The following is an 18,438-nucleotide window of genomic DNA, read 5'->3' on the forward strand; positions in this document are numbered from 1 at the left end:
AAATATTGTTATAATACATTGAGGAACTATTGGCATTCTCAATTGATTCTAAAACCATACTTTGTTTACTTGTTGTTTGTGGTGAAGAAAAAATACTTTGAGAAGCTCCACAGCTCATTAGTGGTGATGAGTAACGGCAATCAGAAATACTATCAGACATCCCAAAATGGGCACATTTATAGGCCTATATTTGCGTGCAGGCCAGGTAGACTAGTTCTACTACTAAATGCGTAATCAGGTGTGCGTCCTCACTCAACATTGACAGGAGCATTTCAAACAAAAGACGACCAATAAATTGACAAACATAAATGGAATGAAATAAACAAAAACTTATTTCTCAAAAGTGTATCATAGATTGTGAGTTCTGCTAAACACATGTCCAATTTGACAAGGAGAACGGTAAATAACTGTAATAATATATTGAATGCAGAAAATACCGTAACCTACAGTAACACACATTTCAGATGAGAAATTATGGGAATTCATATTAAATTTAGGCTATTACTTGTGAGTGTCAGTGATATATTTAGAATTCAAGGCACACTTAACCAGCATGGCTACCACAGCATTCTGCAGCGACACGACATCCCATCTGGCGCTTAGTGGGACTATAATTTGTTTTTCAACCGGTCATTGAGCCAACACACCTACAGGCTGTATAAGGGCTATTTGACCAAGAAGGAGAGTGATTGAGTGCAGCATCAGATGACCTGGCCTCCACAATCCCCTGACCTCAAAGCAATTGAGATGGTTTGGGATGAGCAGCCAACAAGTGCTCAGCATATGTGGGAACTCCTTCAAGACTGTTGGAAAAGCATTCCAGGTGGAGCTGGTTGAGAGAATGCCAAGAGTGTGCAAAGCTGTCATCAAGGCAAAGGGTTGCTACATTGAAGAATCTCAAATATTAAATATATTTTGATTTGTTTAACACTTTTGTGGTTACTACATGATTCCATACGTGTTATTTTATAGTATTGATGTCTTCACAAAATAGTAAAAACAAAAAAAAACTTGAATGAGTAGGTGTGTCCAAACTGGTTCCTTATGTAATGGGGAATTAATAGACACAGCAAACAATGCACACAATAAAGTTATGAAACAATGAATACCCACAAAATGGCGGGAGATAATGCATTCTGGAGAGAGACGTGTCTTGTGCATCTGAGCCACAATCCCCATATTCTTAGACCATGTGGCCTTCTTATTGGATTAGTCCACTGAGACAGGCATAAATCAGACAGGTGTCTCGTATGCCATGAAAAAAAACATATATTTGTGGCTGCTAGACTGTCTGAACCTGACCCCTATCGTCATACAGTATTCCATATAAGGCACCCAGACCTTTTGAAAGTTACACAGTATCCCTTTACAATACATCAAATCTAGTGATAGATAACTTGATAATTCTGTCATCCATTGAGACATTGAGGGAGGATAATGGCAATGCATTTCTTAGCCGCTAAGTTACACAGTTTCTTCTGAAAACGTTCTTCAGTATCAACATTTCCAAGCAAACAAAAACAAGGAGAAGGGAGAATCTATATACATGCTGAGATAAAATAACACAGACAGAATACAGCCAGCCTTCACAAAATCATAACATGCAAATACAGTTGAAGTCGGAAGATGACATACACTTAGGTTGGAGACATTAAAATTTGCTTTTCAACCACTCCACAAATTTCTTCTTAACAAACTATAGTTATGTCAAGTCGGTCAGGACATCTACTTTCTGCATGACACAAGTAAATTTTCCAACAATTGTTTACAGACAGATTATTTCACTTATAATTCACTCTATCACTTTTCCAGTGGGTCAGAAGTTTACATACACTAAGTTGACTGTGCCTTTAAACAGCTTGGAAAATTCCAGAAAATGATGTCATGGCTTTAGAAGCTTCTGATAGGCTAATTGACAGAATTTGAGTCAATTGGAGGTGTACCTGTGGATGTATTTCAAGGCCTACCTTCAAACTCAGTGCCTCTTTGCTTGAAATCATGGGATATCAAAAGATATCAGCAAGAACTTTGAAAAAAAATTGTAGACCTCCAAAAGTCTGGTTCAGCCTTGGGAGCAATTTCCAAACGCCTGAAAGTACCACGTTCATCTGTACAAACAATAGTATGCAAGTATAACCACCATAGGACCACGCAGCTGTCATTCTGCTCAGGAAGGAGACGCGTTTTGTCTCCTAGAGATGAAGGTACTTTGTGTGCAAAAACTGCAAATCAATCCCAGAATACCAGCAAAAGACCTTGTGAAGATGCTGGAGGACACAGGTACAAAATTATCTATATCCACAGTAAAATGAGTCCTATATCGACATAACCTGAAAGGCCTCTAAGCAAGGAAGAAGCCACTGCTCCAAAGCCACCATAAATAAGCCAGACTGCGGTTTGCAACTGCACATGGGGACAAATATCGTACATTTTGGAGAAATGTCCTCTGGTCTGATGAAACAAAAATAGAGCTGTTTTGCCATAATGATGAATTGTTATGTTTGGAGGAAAAGGGGGAGGCTTACAAGCTGAAGAACACCATCCCAACCGTGAAGCACGGGAGTGGCAGCATCATGTTGTGAGGGTGCTTTTCTGTAGGAGGGACTGGTGCACTTCACAAATAGATGGCATCATGAGGGAGGAAAACGATGTGGATATATTGAAGCAACATCTCAAGACATCAGTCAGGAAGTTAAAGCTTGGTCGCAAATGGGTCTTCCAAATGGACAATGACCCCAAGCATACTTCCAAAGTTGTGTCAATATGGCTTAAGGACAACAAAGGCAAGGTATTGGAGTGGCCATCACAAAGCCCTGACCTCAATACCATAGAAAATTTGTGGGCAGAACTGAAAAATCATGTGCGAGCAAGGAGGCTTACAAACCTGACTCAGTTACACCAGCTCTGTCCGGAGGAATGGGGCAAAATTCCCCTTATTGTGGGAAGCTTGTGGAAGGCTACCCAAAACTTTTGACCCAAGTCAAACAATTTAAAGGCAATGCTACCAAATAGTAATTGAGTCTATGTAAACTTGTGACCCACTGGGAATGTGATGAAAGAAACAAAAACTGAAATAAATAATTCTCCCTACTATTAATCTGACATTTCGCATTCTTAAAATAAAGTGGTGATCCTAACTGACCTAAAACAGGGAAGTTTTACTGGGATGAAATGTATCAACCTTTGATACCGTTTGGAAATAAATTTGAGGTTTGTCAGACTGTCTTAAAATTGTTTCAATCTTTGAAGCTTCTGGCTTGTCCAGTGTTTGCTGCACAGAGAGAATAAAGTGTTGCATCTGCAAAAGCTCACCTCAGCACCGCCACAGACTGGTCTTCCCTGGCTGTCTGAACCTGTCACCATCTGATCCTGCTAAGACATGATGAGCATAGTATTATACCAACTTCTTATACCATGTCAGTGTGAAAAGTAGAGAATTAGCTAGGGAAACTGGCAGATCAATAACCTTACATTGCTAAACTGACTCTAATAAAAACTCACATTGTGCTGGCAAAAAACTTCAGAATATCAGACTTTAATCATTTGGCCACTGGTGTCATTGTTTGATTCAGGTCTAGTGTGATTGAGGCAAAATAATAGCTAAAGTTATTGAGTTAGTTAAAACCTGTTGACGGGGTAGGGTTCCCTTTTGGGAACGACCCCTCCCACGTTCAGCTGGAACGGTGGCGCATGGAATGCAAAAATATTCTTAGAAATATTTAACCTCCACACATTAACAATGTCCAATAGCTCAAATGAAAGATAAACACCTTGTTCATCTACCCAGCAAGTCAGATTTCTAAAATGTTTTACGGCGAAAACATAGCACATATTTATGTCAAACCACCACCAAAGACACAGCTAATTTGAATAGCCAAGTTGAACAAAATATGCAATAAACAAACGCAGGATTCAAAGAAAAATAATTCACTAACCTTTTGAAAATCTTCATCAGATGACAGTAATAGGACATGTTACACAGTACATTTATGTTTTTTTCAATAATATGCTATTTATATCCATAAATCTCTGTTTACAATGACGCAATGTTCAAAAAATGCTACTCAAATGTCCGGAGAAATGATGATAGCGCCGGCAGATTACGTCAGATAACAAGCAATACACATCATAAACTTTGACTAAATATACATGTTCTACATATAGATAGAAAGATACACTTCTTCTTAATGCAACCGCTGTGTTACATTTATTTTAAACGTTACAGAATTCGTTCACTAGGCTATAATATGAGACGGCGCTCACACATAAGCATTATGTCTCCTCTATGTTGGACTCCACAGAAACACACAAATAACCACATAAATATTCCCTTACCTTTTGATGTTCTTCGATCATAAGCCGTGGAAGTAGTCATACTTACCAAAAACTGCGTTTGGTTTTCAAGTCTGTGTCTTTGGGCTATCAAACACGACAAATTCCGTCTGAAATGCAGCCAAAATTCTAGTGGATGCGCATCAAAACTTCAAAATTACATATTATATGTCGACGAAACTGGTCAAACTACGTGCAGAATCCAGCTTTAGCATGTTCTGAACATGCAAACCAATCCTTAGCTCGAACAGACAAACACACGTCGTTTGGTCAACCCTGGAAGAAAGAGAGCTCTGGATTGGTTACATCAAAGTGCATGTATTTTCGCGTGACCTGAAGGTTTCAGCCCGCCAAAAGTGGAGGCAGCGCGCGATTCTCACAATGACAGGCCCCACTGAAAGCAGACATCGCGCTGAATAGATAGAAACTGTTCCCAGATCTGAAGCTGGTTGGGAAGGGTGGGAGCGATGACGTCAAAGTTGGCCCAACTTTCATGATGACAAGAGAGAGTTTGGGAGAATGGCTGCCCTGAGAGTTCTGCTTTACATACAGACATAATTTGAACGGTTTTAGAAGCTTTAGAGTGTTTTCTATTCAATTATAATTATTATATGCATATATTAGCAATTTTGGACAGATTTGTTTACTATGGGCACGCAATTCCTCCAAAGGGGGCAGTAGTCAGCCCATTATTAACGCCAACCAACTTTTGGCAATGGTACATCAACTGATGAAAACTAGCCAAGTTAATTTACTTCTGTTTAAACTGGACAAAAAGTCTATAAAACATTTCATACACTCAACAGCTGTTAGATACAGCTACCTGACAAATAGCTAGAGACTAGAGCTGAACTGGCTGTGGTTGCTACTAGCTAGCTAGTTCATTCTCTTCAGGCAGAACTTCATTCGAGGGGGATGAATTATTACTGTAGCTAACGTTACACTACTTGCTCAACACTAGGAATAAATATTTAAAACAGCAGTTACCTTGCCAGCTACATCAGTCAAATAAAGAGTATCCAGTTTCTGCTTGTTTTTACTTCTCTGAGAAAAAGCGTAACACACAGCGAGACAGCAGCACTGTGCCTTTCAGAAGCTTTTCCTTCACACAGCCTGTCTGCACGCTCTGTGGTGTCCACGCGGTCCTAAATCCAGCTGGCTGCAATTGCCATGCGGACGCCTCAGAGCGTGTCCTAAAGCACACCAATGCCGCTTTTGGTATCAAAGTGCAATTTGTCATTTGGTCATGTCCCCGCCATCCCCAGTGAAAGTTGTGCCCCTGTATTGCAGTAAATTAATTGCCCGTAAGTACTCCCCGTGCCGTCCGTGAGCATTTAATTAGACTGAAATGATGGGGCTTTTGTTTTGGTACAGGCAGAGTTTAATGAAGGGTCTGAACTCACTAAACAATCAACAGTGAACAACAGTTCATCCTGCACCATGCAGATATCTTGGGTTTCTGTGCACCTTGTGTGAGTGCTGAGTACCCACTGTAGTATTGCATTCCAAACTTTGAGATTGAAAGGTGTAATATAGAGATTTAGAGGTGTGTGTTCAAGTTTCAGATTTTAAGTTTTGATGTCAAATGCACAAGTACAGTGAAATGCCTTTCTTGCAAACTCAAAACCCAACAATGCATTCATAAATGACAATTTATTACTAGAAAAAAACAAACAAGAAATAAGAATAAGAAATATGAAATAGACAATAAAGTAAGTAAGTAAGTAAGTAACCATACTATATGCAGGAAATATTTAAAAAGTCCGTTCCAATACAGAGAACAGCAGCTTGCATGTGAGTGGGTGTGTGTGGGTGTGTAGAGTCAATATAAATGTATGTGCATATTATGTGTGAGTGGTTAGAAAATTATGGAGTGAGTGCTTGTGTGTGTGTTAGAGTGAGAGTGAAAGTGTGTGTGAGTGTGTATAGAGAAATGTTTGTGTGTGCATTTGTGTTTGTGTGTGTGTACCCACCTATAGTATTGCATTCCAAACGTTGAGATTAGAATGTAGATTTACATTTATTTAGAATGATTAGTATATTTAGAACGATATTGAGTTATTTTTCCTCCCTCTTAGAGATGAAACAACTCCTATGAAATGCAATTTGGACTCAACATTTGCCTTAGGATAAATAAGCAGCTGTTCACGTAACCTCCCTCTCTCTCGCTGTCTCTCTCTCTCTCCCTCCTCTCTCTCTCTTCTCTTTCTACCCTCGTCTCCCCCCTATTTTCCCTCCTCTCTCTCTCTCTCTCTCTCTCTCTCTCTCTCTCTCTCTCTCTCTCTCTCTCTCTCTCTCTCTCTCAGAATAACAGTATGGTGGACAGTAATGGGGAGGAGTCTCAAGAGAGTCTGGATGTACTGCCTGACGTCTCTCTGGTGAGCCCCGCAGTCAGGCCCAGAACCAGAACCTCATAAAGATGGACAGAGCAGAGGTTGGAGGGAGGGATGGAGGGAGAGAGAGGGAAAAAACAACAAGCTGGAAATGAAAGAGCGACAAGAAGAGGAAGCAACGGATATGCAGTTTGAACTCTTATAGCCTATTTCTTTCTTTCCTGTGGAGGAGTCTGTTTAGAGTTAGAGGATATTATGGCATACATTTTTCCTCCACTTCCTCTTCCTCCTCCCTCCTTACTAAGGAGGAACTTGCTCTCTGTCTGACACCTGAGGTAAAAGCTCTAATCAGAAACATACAAGCACAAACAAGAATACCTACCACAGTTACCAGAGCAACGGTAACCGATGTCGACAGGAGGCTGTGTTGGTTCCAAGGCGATGTAATGTGGGACACAGAAAGCAAAGACCTGAAGAGTCTTAAAAACACCTCAACTCCATTCAGCCAGAACATATTTGTGTTGGTTTTGATTGCTTTCTCTTGCTATTTTTAAACCCATGAATCACTTCATTCATTCTCTGCCCGCTCTTGTTGCTGTTTTCATTGTTCATTTCTCAGTTGGTTTTGGTTGGAGGGGAGAGCTTGTTGCCGGGGACACAGCGGACTGGGAAGCTGTAACCTGAGGTTACACAAAGACCATGTTTAGCTGTGGGTCTCAACTGAATCCTAAATGAGTTGTGTTGAATTCTGAGGCGTGATAATTGGTAGTGTGTGTGTGTGTGGAATGAGGAGATTCCAGAGATGTGCTGTAGTATATGAGTGTTTTGTGGGATGAAAGGAATGTGATCTGTTTGTTCTCCTCTTATCTTAGGATGAGGTGCATTCCACATCCGAATCTCCCCCCACCTTCAACCCCCCACCCCCCCCAGGGCTGCAGAGGCATCCCAGCAGACGAGACCAGGTCAAAAAACGCCCTTCCTCCGAATCCTCTTATTCTGGACTCTACTTCACCGCCCCTGCCCATAACCCACCCAAGGACCAGAGGGGGAACCAAGGGTCCCCCTCCTCACCCAAGGTCCCCCTACAAAATGATTTCTCCGTCCCCCATAAGAGGGACCCCTCCGTCCCCCATAAGAGGGACCCCTCTGTCCCCCATAAGAGGGACCCCTCCGTCCCCCATAAGAGGGACCCCTCTGTCCCCCATAAGAAGGAGATGGCAACTTCCAAGTTTTCCATGGTCAACAAGCACGCCATAGGCCCCTTCCCTAGAGTCCAGTCATCTATTAAGACCACCAAACCTGCCACCCCCTCCCCATATCTACCCCCTCCCCCTCCACTCCCTGCACCATCCACACCCCCTCTCCTTCCACACAGCCAGGACAAGGCCTCCCCTGGCTCCAACAAACAGCACTTTGTCATGGTGGAGGTCCACAGGCCCAATGCAGAGTCTGACGTCAGCGAGGTGCGGTCCCTGCCCCAGTCACGAGGTAAGAGGCATGGAGGGAGTAGGTTGGAGGAAAAGCCAGAGTTGGACTCCAGATTTGGACGTGAAGGATTGGTTACACAAATAAGAGGAAGTGCATGTTTATGTGTAATCATGGATGTATGTATTTCTGCCTGAGTGTGTCCCTGTGCCAGTCTCTAACCTTCTGCACCCATCCCCTCCAAGGTGCCACCCTGTCCCAGCTGTCAGACAGTGGACAGACACTGAGTGAGGACAGCGGGGTGGACATTAGCGAGTCGGGGCGACTCAGCAGGGAAAGCAGTCCCCACACACGCCCCCCACGAGACCCCAAGGGGGCACGTGGGGACAGCACCACCAAACCGGTGAGGAGGACACACCAGCGGGGAGAAAGACGACACAGAAAGAGAAAGAGGGAGATGTATGGATGGATGAATGGATGGATGGAGCTGAAAGGGAGAAATTACAAGAAGAGAAACAGACAAACAGAGCTGGGTTGTCCTCTGTCACTGCTCACTCTATCTGAAGCTTGTTCTCAATCCTAACTTCTTTCTGTTTTATTCTTTCTTTATGCACATACAGTTTTTCTTTCTTTGCTCATTGATACATTTTTGTCCTTTCACTGATTTCTCATCTATTCAATCACTTTCATCTCATACTGCGCTAGAGGTCTCTTGTTTCCTCTGCCTGTCCCTTTATGCTTATTGCTGATTAGTGGTTAGGTGGTGGGAAAATTGTTGATTGGTTCCTACCTTTATGGGCGGACCAATGTGTAACAAAGGTGCAAAAGAAAAGAGTTAATGGGCCTCCAGGGTGAATATTTGAGTAAAAAGGTGAGTTATATTATGCCCCCTCTCTTCTCTATCTCTCTCTCTCTGCAGCCGGGTCTCTTGGAGCGTAGCTCCACACTGGTGAGGGTGGCAAAGAGTGCCAGCACCCTGGGCATCGCCATCGAAGGAGGTGCCAACACTCGCCAGCCCCTGCCACGCATCGTCACCATACAGGTGGGTCTCAAACAGCCTAGAATACCCCTCATGCCCCTCACCCTTCTCACCCCTCCCTTTTCAAGTCATCTCCGAAATGACAACTTGCCAGACAATCTCCTGCACCTGTCAGAATTGATCTAGCCATGGTACTCTGTGTTCTGCAACTCTGCACTGCCATTGGCCCGTGCCGCCTCCTCTTCCACACATGGCTACACAACACAGCCTCTGTCAGATAAGTCTGTGGTTTCACACTGGAAGAGAACTCAAACTGAGATCCCTGGCTGCCATGCCATTGTTCCTCCACTCCAGAGGACTGGCAGATTTACCAGGGGTGATTATAACCTTCAGAATAGACTCTATAGCAGGGCTCTGACACTCAGGGGGCCTGAGACAATGAGACAATGCTAAGCAATTATACATTTTATTTGTCACATGCGCCATACTAGGTGGTGATGCAACCAGATGCTCTCAATGATGCAGCTGTGGAACTTTTTGAGGGTCTGAGGACCCATGCCAAATCTTTTCACTCTCCTGAGGGGAATAGGCGTTGTCATGCCCTCTTCACGACTGTCTTGGTGTGTTTGGACCATGAAAGTTCATTCGTGATGTGGACACCAAGGAACTTGAAGCTCTCAACCTGCTCCACTACAGCCCCGTCAATGTAGTCCACGATCATCTCCTTTGTCTTGATCACATTGAGGGAGAGGTTGTTGTCCTGGCACCACACTGCCAGGTCTCTGACCTCCTCCCTATAGGCTGTGTCATCATTGCCAGTGATCAGGCCTACCACTGTTGTGTCATCAGCAAACTTAAGGAAGGTGTTGGAGTCATGCATGGCAATGCAGTCATGGGTGAACAGTGAATACAGGATGGGACTGAGCATAAACCCCTGGGGGGCCCCCATGTTGAGCATCAGTGTGGCAGATGTGTTGTTACCTACCCTTACCACCGGGGGTGGCCCGCTAGGAAGTCCAGGATCCAGTTGCAGAGGGAGGTATTTAGTCCCAGGGTCCTTAGCTTAGTGATGAGCTTTGAAGGCTCTATGGTGTTGATCGCTGAGCTGTAGTCAATGAATAGCATTCTCATATAGGTGTTCCTTTTGTCCATGTGGAAAAGGGCAATGTGGAGTGCAATTGAGATTGCGTCATCTGTGGATCTGTTGGGGCGGTAAGCAAATTGGAGTGGGTCTAGGGTTTCTGGGATAATGGTGTTGATGTGAGCCATGACCAGCCTTTCAAACCACTTCATGGCTACAGATGTGAATGCTAGGGGTCGGTAGTCATTTAGACAGGTTACCTTGGTGTTCATGGGCACAGGGACTATGGTGGCCTGCTTGAAACATGTTGGTATTACAGACTCGGTCAGGGACAGGTTGAAAATGTCAGTGAAGACACTTGCCAGTTGGTCAGCGCATGCCCAGAGTACATGTCCCGGTAATCCGTCTGGCCCTGCGGTTTTGTGAATGTTGACCTGTTTAAAGGTCTTACTCACATTGTCTACGGAGAGCGTGATCACACAGTCATCAAGTACAGCTGGTGCTCTCATGCATGCTTCAGTGTTGCTTTCCTCAAAGCGTGCATAGAAGTCATTTAGCTCATCTGGTAGGTTTGTGTCACTGGGCAGCTCGCGGCTGTGCTTCCCTTTTTAGTCTGTAATAGTTTGCAAGCCCTGTCACATCCGGCGAACGTAGGATTCAATCTTATTATTGACGCTTTACCTGTTTGATGTTCGTCTGATTGCATAGCGGGATTTCTTAAAAGCTTCCTGATTAGAGTCCCGCTCCTTGAATGCGGCAGCTCTATCATTTAGCTCTGTGCGGATGTTGCCTGTAATCCATGGCTTGTGGTTGAGGTATGTACGTACGGTCACTATGGGGACGAGATCATCGATGCACTTATTGATGAAACCTGTGACTGATGTGGTATACTCCTCAATGCCATCGGAAGAATGGCGGAACATATTCCAGTCTGTGCTAGCGAAACAGTCCTGTAGCTTAGTATCTGCGTCATCTGACCACTTCCGTAATGAACGAGTCACTGGTACTTCCTTCTTTAATTTTTGCTTGTAAGAGGAATCAGGAGGACATAGTTATGGTCAGATTTGCCAAATGGAGGGCGAGGGAGAGCTTTGTACTCGTGTCTGTGTATGGAGTAAAGGTGGTCTAGAGTTTTTCCCTCTGGTTGCACATGCTGGTAGAAACTAGGTAAAACAGATTTTAAGTTTCCTTGCATTAAAGTCCCCGGCCACTAGGAGCACCGTCTCTGGATGAGCATTTTTTTGTTTGCTTAAGGCCTTATACAGCTCGTTGAGTGCAGTCTTAATGCCAGCATCGGTTTGTGGTGGTAAATAGACAGCTATGAAAAATATAGATGAAAACTATCTTGGTAAATAGTGTGGTCCACAGCTTATCATGAGATACTCAGGCGAGCAAAACCTTGAGACTTCCTTAATATTAGAGTTTGTGCATCAGCTGTTAATAACAAATAGACACAGACTTACCGGAGGCAGCTGTTCTATCTTGTCGATGCACAGAAAACCCAGCCAGCTGTATGTTATCCATGTTGTTGTTCATCCACGACTCGGTGAAACATAAGATATTACAGTTTTTAATGTCCTGTTGGTAGATTAGTCTTGATCGGAGCTCATCCATTTTATTATCCAATGATTGCACATTGGCTAATAGGACTGATGTTAGAGATGGATTACCCACTCGCCGTCGGATTCTTACAAGGCACCCCGATCCTATATATCGCCGTCTCTTCTTCATGCGAATGACATTGCGTCTGACTTGTTAAATACAAATCTTTGTCCAGTATGAGGTGAGCAATCGCTATTCTGACTTTTCAGAGCCTCTTTTCTGTCAAAAGAGACAGTGGCAGCAACATTAGGTACAAAATAATTTACAAATAATACAAAAAACACACACAATAGCACAATTGGTTAGGAGCCCGTAAAACGGCAGCCATTTCCCCCGGCACCATTATTTATGCAGCATGTTCCGTGTTTTAATGGTATGCTTGCGAAAAACCCCTGCAAAGAATTAGGGGTTTAAATTTAAATATTACAGTAGCCATAGCAATAGGGTCAAAGATCAACCCTGTGATGTCGTGACTAAGGTTAGACGTCCGTGGGTGTGGCTAGTTCAAGTCCAGCTCAGGTAAATATTGCCCTTTACCCTTGCCAGGTGCTTTACATGAATGTCTAACTGTAAGAGTACATTAAATGTGTTTTTTGGGTTCCAAGCACCCTTTCATTTGTTTAATCAAGACGATAAGAGTTGATCCCGTTCTCTCCCTTTACCTGAAGGAGTACATCCACTGAGAGCAGTGACTGTTATGTGAAATAAAGGGTTGGCTGAACTGAGGGTAATACTACCGTACCTGGCTGTAGCTCTGCTCTGTTCAGGTCTGTTTGTGTCTCTTTTGATTAACCTAAAGAGTGAGGAGAGAGGAGGGCTGGGGAGGGAGCTGTGCTGTTCTGTGGAGTTCAGAGAACCACTGAAAGCCATCCCGCTCAAAATATGCTTTGGTGAGATGCTAATGAAAAATAAAAGTGCCGCTGATTGCGAGGGGAGCGACAAAGGCTCTGACCGTGAAATCAGCATATTCAAAATCAAAGAGAGCAACGGAGGGAGGGAGACAGGGAGCTAGGAAGGGGAGAGAGATATACAGAGAGATGGAAGAGAAGATGGTACATAATAATAAAGGGGATTTAGACAGAAAGTTTACAGAGAAGGGGAGGTAGGGAGAGAGAGAGAGAGAGAGAGAGAGAGAGAGAGAGAGAGAGAGAGAGAGAGAGAGAGAGAGAGAGAGAGAGAGAGAGAGAGAGAGAGAGAGGGAGAGGCAGGCAGGCAGGCAGGCAGGCAGGCAGGCAGGCAGGCAGGCAGGCAGGCAGGCGAGTGACAGACAGGCATGGGAGATTTCAATGAAGGCTTTTGATGCCCAATGCAATCGCGGAGTAGTCAATACTATTGATAAAGGGTTTGCCTCCTGAGACCGCTTGGAAGTAAATCTTAATCACCAAAGCTTGATTAAAATATCCTAATATAATAATATAATAATATATGCATTTAGCAGACAAAAAGCTTTCATTAAAATATCACCCACTACCCTGGCGTTAATGCTCTACCAACTGAGCTAAGGACCACATAAATTAAAATATCATCACCAAAGCTTTAAATATAAAAAAACTAAAAATATCCTCACCAAACCTTTATTAAAATATCATCACCAAAGCTTTATTAAAATATCATCACCAAACCTTTATTAAAATATCATCACCAAAGCTTTATTAAAATATAATCACCAAAGCTTTATTGAAATATCATCACCAAAGCTTTATTAAAATATCATCACCAAAGCGTTTTTAAAATGTCATCACCAAAGCTTTATTAAAATATCATCACCAAAGCTGTATTAAAATATCACCAAAGCTTTGTTAAAATATCATCATCAAAGCTGTGTTCTCTTGTTATCTATGCATTGTAGGCAGGCCCACATTATTTTAGCCATACAGGTCCCGTTTTTGATGTACGTTAAACCCCGCCATGATGTAGGCTACATGTCCATGCCCATCATGAAACGAAAGATACCGGGGAACCTCGTAATTAGAAGTTATCTGCAACCTGTAAAAATCGCTAGTTTTCTATTTCATATGTTGAAAACCGAAGCCTTCCCTTAGGCCTACTATAATGAAGGTTGGTTCAACAGCAATGTGTGTCTTTTTAATATTGGTGATTTCATGATATCATTCATTACATTTTACATTTATTTATTGCTGGGGGTTTTTAAGAATAGATTGCTTATTTTTCGTTTAGTTGTATTATAACCGAACATAGAATGATTCACCTTCCTGGTTTTATCGTGACAACGTCTGTGGTGCGCTTGGAATGCAACTTCTGAAGATGTGTGAATACGATCTGATCCGTAAAATTGTTCCGATTATGTTCTGAAAACACAGGCCTATTTGGGAGCAGTATGACAGTGAGTGGACATTCTCCCTTTCTCTTTATAGTGGATCTTTATCCAGCTGCATTGTTTACATTGTTTTAATACTATATGCCCGCAGTGTGACATAGCCTATTTAAAACAAGTTGTTTTGTTTAGTATTTGATTAGAATTATTTGTTCTATTTTTACACCTTATCAATAATTCATTTAATCTAGCTTATTTTCAATATTTGCCTTGTCCATGCTCAGCTATAATACAATGTACATTAGGCCTAGCCCCTGTATCAGTGTGAATGCTATTAAAGCCATACAATTAGTTAGAACAATGTGGACTGCAAATGGGTCAACAAATTTAGCAAAAACAGGTCTACATTTTGTTATTACGTTTCAGTAAGCCATTTAACAAACTCTAACGGACTAACATCGGAATTGGAGTTGATTCCAAGGCAATAAATACACAACTTGAAGCAACCAAATATTTCGCCATTGAGCATGTTTTGATTGGCCAGTGAGGGGCCAAGCCTCTACACACCCACAACTTTTTTATTCATCAGAACCCTGACCTTTCGCTCAATGCCACCAAGTTTTTTGCTGATAATTGTGATAGTGAAAATAGCATAAATATTTCTGACATGATCCTCAACCTATAACGCTACCGCCTGCGCTTAGATTTACCATTGCATTAGGTTTGTTAAAATAGAGCCCTATGTTTCTGGCTCTTCCTGAATGATTACTTACTCACACCATACTCACACTAATACACAAATAAAGTATTCACAACCATTCACAATTCCTAACAGATTCATTTCATTCAGGATTATATACTTTTGCATCAAATCTTCAATAGATGCTCCCTGGGCCTAAACAGCACCAACATAGTCTTATAGTAAGTAGTAACTTTAGTTTAGCTTGATGTCTGTCAAGATGTAGAAATCTGAAGCATCCTTTTAGAACCAAATATAGTGCATCAACAACATAGCTCGGGCAAAAGGAAGCTCTCTTATCCATTTATATGCAGATGATACAGTCTTATACTCAGCTGGCCCATTTGTGTTAAATGCTCTATAACAAAGCTTTCTTAGTGTCCAACAAGCTTTCTCTACCCTTAACCTTGTTCTGAAAACCTCCAAAAACAAAGGTCAAGTGGTTTGGTAAGAAGAATGCCCTTCTCCCCACAGGTGTGATTACTACCTCTGAGGGTTTAGAGCTCATACAAGTACTTGGGAGTATGGTTAGACGGTACTCTGTCCTTCTCTCAGCACATATCAAAGCTGAAGACTAAAGTTAAATCTAGATAAGGTTTCCTCTATCGTAATCGCTCCTCTTTCACCCCAGTTGCCAACCAACCCTGATTCAGATGAGCATCCTACCCATGCTAGATTACGGAGACATAATTTATAGATGGGCAGGTAAGGGTGCTCTCCTGCGGCTAGATGTTCTTTACCATTCGGCCATCAGATTTGCCACCAATGCTCCTTATAGGACACATCCCTGCACTCTATACTCCTGTAAACTGGTCATCTCTGTATACCCGTCGCAAGACCCACTGGTTGATGCTTATTTATAAAAACCCTCTTAGGCCTCTCTCCCCCCTATCTGAGATACCTACTGCAGCCTTCACCCTCCACATACAACACCCGTTCTGCCAGTCACATTCTGTTATAGGTCCCCAAAGCACACACATCCCTGGGTCTCTCCTCTTTTCAGTTCACTGCAGCTAGCGACTGGAATGAGCTGCAACAAACACTCAAACTGGACAGTTTTATCTCAATCTCTTCATTCAAAGACTCAATCATGGACACTCTTACTGACAGTTGTGGTTGCTTTGCGTGATGTATTGTTGTCTCTACCTTCTTGCCCTTTGTGCCGTTGTCTGTGCCCAATAATGTTGGTACCATGTTTTGTGCTGCTACCATGTTGTGTTGCTACCATGCTGTTGTTATGTTGTGTTGCTACCATGCTGTGTTGTCATGTGTTGCTGCCTAGATCTCTCTTTATGTAGTGTTGTGTTGTCTCTCTTGTCATGATGTGTGTTTTGTCCTATATTTATATACATTTTGTACAAAATAAAAATTAATCCCAGCCCCCAGCCCCGCAGGAGGCCTTTTGACTTTGGATATAAAAAATGGTGGGAGAAGATGAAGCTTGATGAAACTTGGCTGACATTCTTCTCATCAATGAAACATTCGATCTCAATACAGTTTTTAGTTCCCAAAACTACAGTCTGTTACGAACAGTGTCAAAGTTTTGTAGACTTGACCCTTTGCCAAAATTGCAAAAAATGGTGTTAAGAAGGAGAAGGCCTTCACAGGGAAGGCGTTCCCTAACGGAAATATGCAAATACATGCTCAAATAAGGCTAGGATAGGATCTAGGATCTTGCTAGCTCAAGATAAGATAAGGTTGGCTTTGCCCACCTGCTCGCTTGTTTTGCCCACTATGCTTAATTTACTCTCATTGGAAACGATGCCGGTGATATATCTTGGGTTAGTTACCAGTATCTTTGGTTTTACTCTTGTAGTATCTTTAGTCTCTCAGGTCATCACAGTCCATGTGAACATTCCAAATGAGATGGCTACCTATATGTATATATCGACCTCCATACATTCGTACCCCTGCACATCAACACAGTACTGGTACCCCGTGTATATAGCTAAGTTATTGTTACTCATTGTGTATTTATTCATCGTGTTATCATTTTTTCTAGTTTTTTTCTTCTATTTTTCTCTCTGTATTGTTGGGAAGGACCCGTAAGTAAACATTTCACTGTTAGTCTACACCTGTTGTTTACAAAACATGTGACAAATACAATTTGATTGGATTTGAGCTGAGCTGAGGGACTGGAACAGTGGTGAGAGATGAGATCACAAAGGTCCTTTTGCTTCCTGGTTTATTAGTAATTGTAACAGTGACGATGTGCCAACGAGTGTTTGTCGTCTGTTTGTGCTCTCTTTATCACAAATAAATGTTCTAGGTCTCTCTCTCTCTCCCTCTCTCTCTCAGAGGGGCGGTTCGGCACACAACTGCGGGCAGCTGCAGGTGGGTCAGGTAATCCTGGAGGTAAACGGGGTTTCCCTGAGGGGCCGGGAGCACAGGGACGCAGCGCGCCTCATCGCTGAGGCTTTCAAGACCAAAGAGAGAGAACACGTGGACTTCCTGGTCACAGAGTTCAACGTGGCACTGTAGGAGGAAGTAAAGGAAGAAGAGAAGGAGAGAGAGACTCTTATCATGGAGGAAGGAGGGAGGAGGGACAGGGGCTACAGAGCTGGAGAGGATAGGGGGTGGCTGTGGGGGCAAAGCGGCATAGTCCTACACACTGTTCTGTACATTGGTTCATCTACCAACCTTTATCTGGTCACTTGGCCTCACCATCCTCAACATCCTCCAGCTTTAGCCCCAAAACTAGACACGGACACAGTTGCACTCTAAGTTGAGAAGTTGCCATGATTTCTGATTTTCATGGACTTTCACCATCCTTGTGACCTTGGTTTTTAGGATACTCCCTGCAGCAGTAATTTCTCTGGACACCTTATTGTATGTGTTTATGGCAATCTCATGTACTGTCACTCTATCTGTGTTGGCTAGTGGCATCATCCTGTGGATCTCAAATGGACAATTGGACAATGACGCCATCAGCACTAGAGCTCTGGCAGAAGATATGCTCCTGAAGCGGTCAGTTAGTGATCAGTTAGCGGTCAGTGTCTGAGAGACTAACAGCACACGCAAGAGACACAGGCTGTGTCGCAAATAGCACCCTATTCCAATATAGCTCACTACCTTTGACCAGAACCCCCCTATGTGCCCTGGTAAATAGTAGTGCACTAAATAGGGAATAAGGTGGGACGCAAGCCAGCCTTCCATCCAGCAGATGGAAGAGGCAGGAGGAAACACCATTTTCCAATGAGTTTGTTTTTGTAAATGTACAAATGTAGATACTATACGATATATACATAAAGATAATCTATGAATTATAGAAACCTACTATCTTACATGCTTAAAAAGTAGAATTCTTCAAAGTGTACTGTTAAGTCCCTTTTCTGCAAATGTGTCCCCAAGTGAAGAGTAATGGAGATGATTGTGTTTTAATTGCCCTCTCTGGCAGTGCTAGTCAGCCGTACTATTTGTGTTTACACAAGGGGCTTGCAGGGGCCTGCGTCACATAGTAATTACTAAGAGGTAGTAATGAGGCATTTGGGAAAGGAAACTGCTGCAGAAGCTCTCTCCGATACACACTCCCAGAACACATGTGGCCCAGCACATACACACACAGGCATGCCATCTTACCACACAAACACACAAGCACACAAACAGGCAGAAGTCACGGTGGATTGATGGAGAGCTGATGCTAAGAACTTGAAGAAGCACTTTATCCAATAA

The 18,438-nt window shown here is 42.8% G+C and overlaps 1 protein-coding gene across 1 annotated transcript in view; it reads left to right on the forward strand.

Moving 5' to 3' along the window:
• The window catches only part of LOC118387464 (whirlin), a 139,373-nt gene extending 120,935 nt beyond the window's left edge, over window positions 1-18,438 (forward strand). Inside the window, exons 8-12 of the mRNA XM_052525635.1 lie at window positions 6,639-6,710; window positions 7,538-8,153; window positions 8,336-8,493; window positions 9,010-9,132; window positions 17,065-18,438. Of these exons, the coding sequence (XP_052381595.1) occupies window positions 6,639-6,710; window positions 7,538-8,153; window positions 8,336-8,493; window positions 9,010-9,132; window positions 17,065-17,247 (1,152 nt within the window). The 3' untranslated portion in view covers window positions 17,248-18,438. The remainder of the gene's footprint in view (window positions 1-6,638; window positions 6,711-7,537; window positions 8,154-8,335; window positions 8,494-9,009; window positions 9,133-17,064) is intronic.

This window comes from Oncorhynchus keta, chromosome 9 (assembly GCF_023373465.1).
Source record: "Oncorhynchus keta strain PuntledgeMale-10-30-2019 chromosome 9, Oket_V2, whole genome shotgun sequence".
Lineage (NCBI taxonomy): Eukaryota > Metazoa > Chordata > Actinopteri > Salmoniformes > Salmonidae > Oncorhynchus > Oncorhynchus keta.